Source organism: Poecilia latipinna, unplaced genomic scaffold, assembly GCF_001443285.1.
Source record: "Poecilia latipinna isolate Pla-1442-1.1 unplaced genomic scaffold, P_latipinna-1.0 Scaffold411, whole genome shotgun sequence".
NCBI lineage: Eukaryota > Metazoa > Chordata > Actinopteri > Cyprinodontiformes > Poeciliidae > Poecilia > Poecilia latipinna.
This window is the reverse complement of record NW_015113027.1, coordinates 293,649-295,410: the sequence shown is the minus strand read 5'-3', so window position 1 is coordinate 295,410 and position 1,762 is coordinate 293,649. Positions and strand designations below refer to the sequence as shown.

General features: G+C 40.0%; 1 protein-coding gene across 3 annotated transcripts in view; it reads left to right on the top strand.

Moving 5' to 3' along the window:
* LOC106950606 (uncharacterized) overlaps positions 1–1,762 on the top strand; it is a 12,815-nt gene that overhangs the window by 8,013 nt on the left and 3,040 nt on the right. For 2 of the 3 annotated variants that reach the window (XM_015037570.1, XM_015037571.1), the window contains 3 exons: positions 12–1,061; positions 1,148–1,365; positions 1,456–1,699. In XM_015037570.1, the coding sequence (XP_014893056.1) occupies positions 12–1,061; positions 1,148–1,365; positions 1,456–1,525 (1,338 nt within the window). In that variant the 3' untranslated portion in view covers positions 1,526–1,699. Of the gene's footprint in view, positions 1–11; positions 1,062–1,147; positions 1,366–1,455; positions 1,700–1,762 lie in introns of those variants that run through there. The other variant, XM_015037572.1, reaches the window with a different exon arrangement.

Below are 1,762 nucleotides of genomic sequence, written 5' to 3'. Positions count from 1 at the left end.
ACTTCTGGTACATGAATCACATCCACAAGGAAGGAATTAAACAGATTGAGAGGAAGAATAAAATTAAAATGGTGGCACAGGTCCATGTGACATTTGAAGCTGAGCAGGAAGATGGAAACCCTCATGAAGCTCTCAATGAGTTCATTGATCTGTCACAGAGCTGCTCTGCTGATTCAGGCCAGGCAGTGATTCCTCTCAAGTTTGTAGATCCAGATCAGTGGAGCGACGCGTTAAAAGTCATCAAGAGAAACAAGGACAAGATTTTGCTCACCATGTCATCAGAAGAAGTTATTGTTAGTGGTCCAAAGCAAAGCCAAGATGAATTCAGTGCCGTCCTGAATGCAATGCAGACGACAAACACACCGGCTGAACAGCACAAACCTGCATCAAATGGTACATTACAGAGGAGTATAAACATGACCGCCAAATATCCAGGACTACCAATACGTAACTTCAGTAGTGATCTCCTGGTGAAAAACATGACAATCAAAGATGATCTTGCTGATAAAGGTCTGACCATAGATAAGGACCAGTGGAAAAGCCTGAAGTCTTCTTATGATAACCACCTTGCAGTGATCAAAGCTAAGTTCAATGTGGATTTTAAGGAATCCAGCATCAGTGAGGGCAAAGTTAATGTCCAATCATCATATAAAGGACATGGAGGAAACCCAGCAATGGAGAGCCATGCTGTCAGAGCTCTGCTGCGTCTGTACCAGAATATTAGGGTGTCAACCAGGCACCTTATGGAGCCCAGTGGCACCATAAGGTGCCACCCAGTGGCAACATGGGACAACAAAGAAGACACATGTCCAATATGTTTGTCTGATTTTACTAATAAGAAGCAACTGAAGTGTAAACATGCATTTTGTAAGGAGTGCCTGCAAAGTGCAGTGAAATCATGTGGACCCATCTGTCCAATTTGTAAGGATGTTTTTGGTGTGATGAAGGGAAACCAACCTGATGGAACAATGACTTTTAGTAGAAATCCTTCATCTCTACCTGGATTCCCAAATTGTGGCCAAATATGCATCACCTATCACATTCCAAGTGGAAAACAGACGGTAATGTCTAAGCACATATATCTGTAATTTAACATTTGGTTTAAGACGGCTACCATTAACCTGAATTTTTTCTTTCTACCTGGCAGAAAAATCATCCAAAGCCTGGTCAGTACTATGGAGGAACTACCAGACATGCATATCTTCCTGACAACAAAGAGGGAAATGAAGTTCTGCTTCTCCTGAAAAAAGCTTTTGATCAGAAGCTGATTTTCACTGTTGGGACTTCTAGGACAAGTGGGGCCGATAACATGGTGACCTGGAATGACATCCACCACAAGACGTCCATGACAGGAGGACCAGAGTGGTACGGTTCTCTAATTTAACACCTTTGTATTCACTGTGCTTCAGCTTTTTGTTTCATGTATTAAACCGTTTATATTTTCTGCTTTCACAGTTACGGGTATCCAGATGAGAAATACCTGAGCAGAGTCAAGGAGGAGCTGAAGGCCAAAGGCATTGAGTGAAGTTTTTGTTTTACATTTAGTGAAACTTTAGTTCAAAAATCTGACAAATTGAATTTCCACATTTTGTTCCATCATGTTAGATATTTTATAATAAATGAAACTTAATGGTTACTTTGAAGTTCACTGAAAGCTGAAGACTTTCTATCAAAATATAACTAAACAAATCAGTGTTTTGAAAGATTTACCTGCTTGTTTATTTTTTTCTTTACATTTATTATGTGAATCACAGTGTAATTT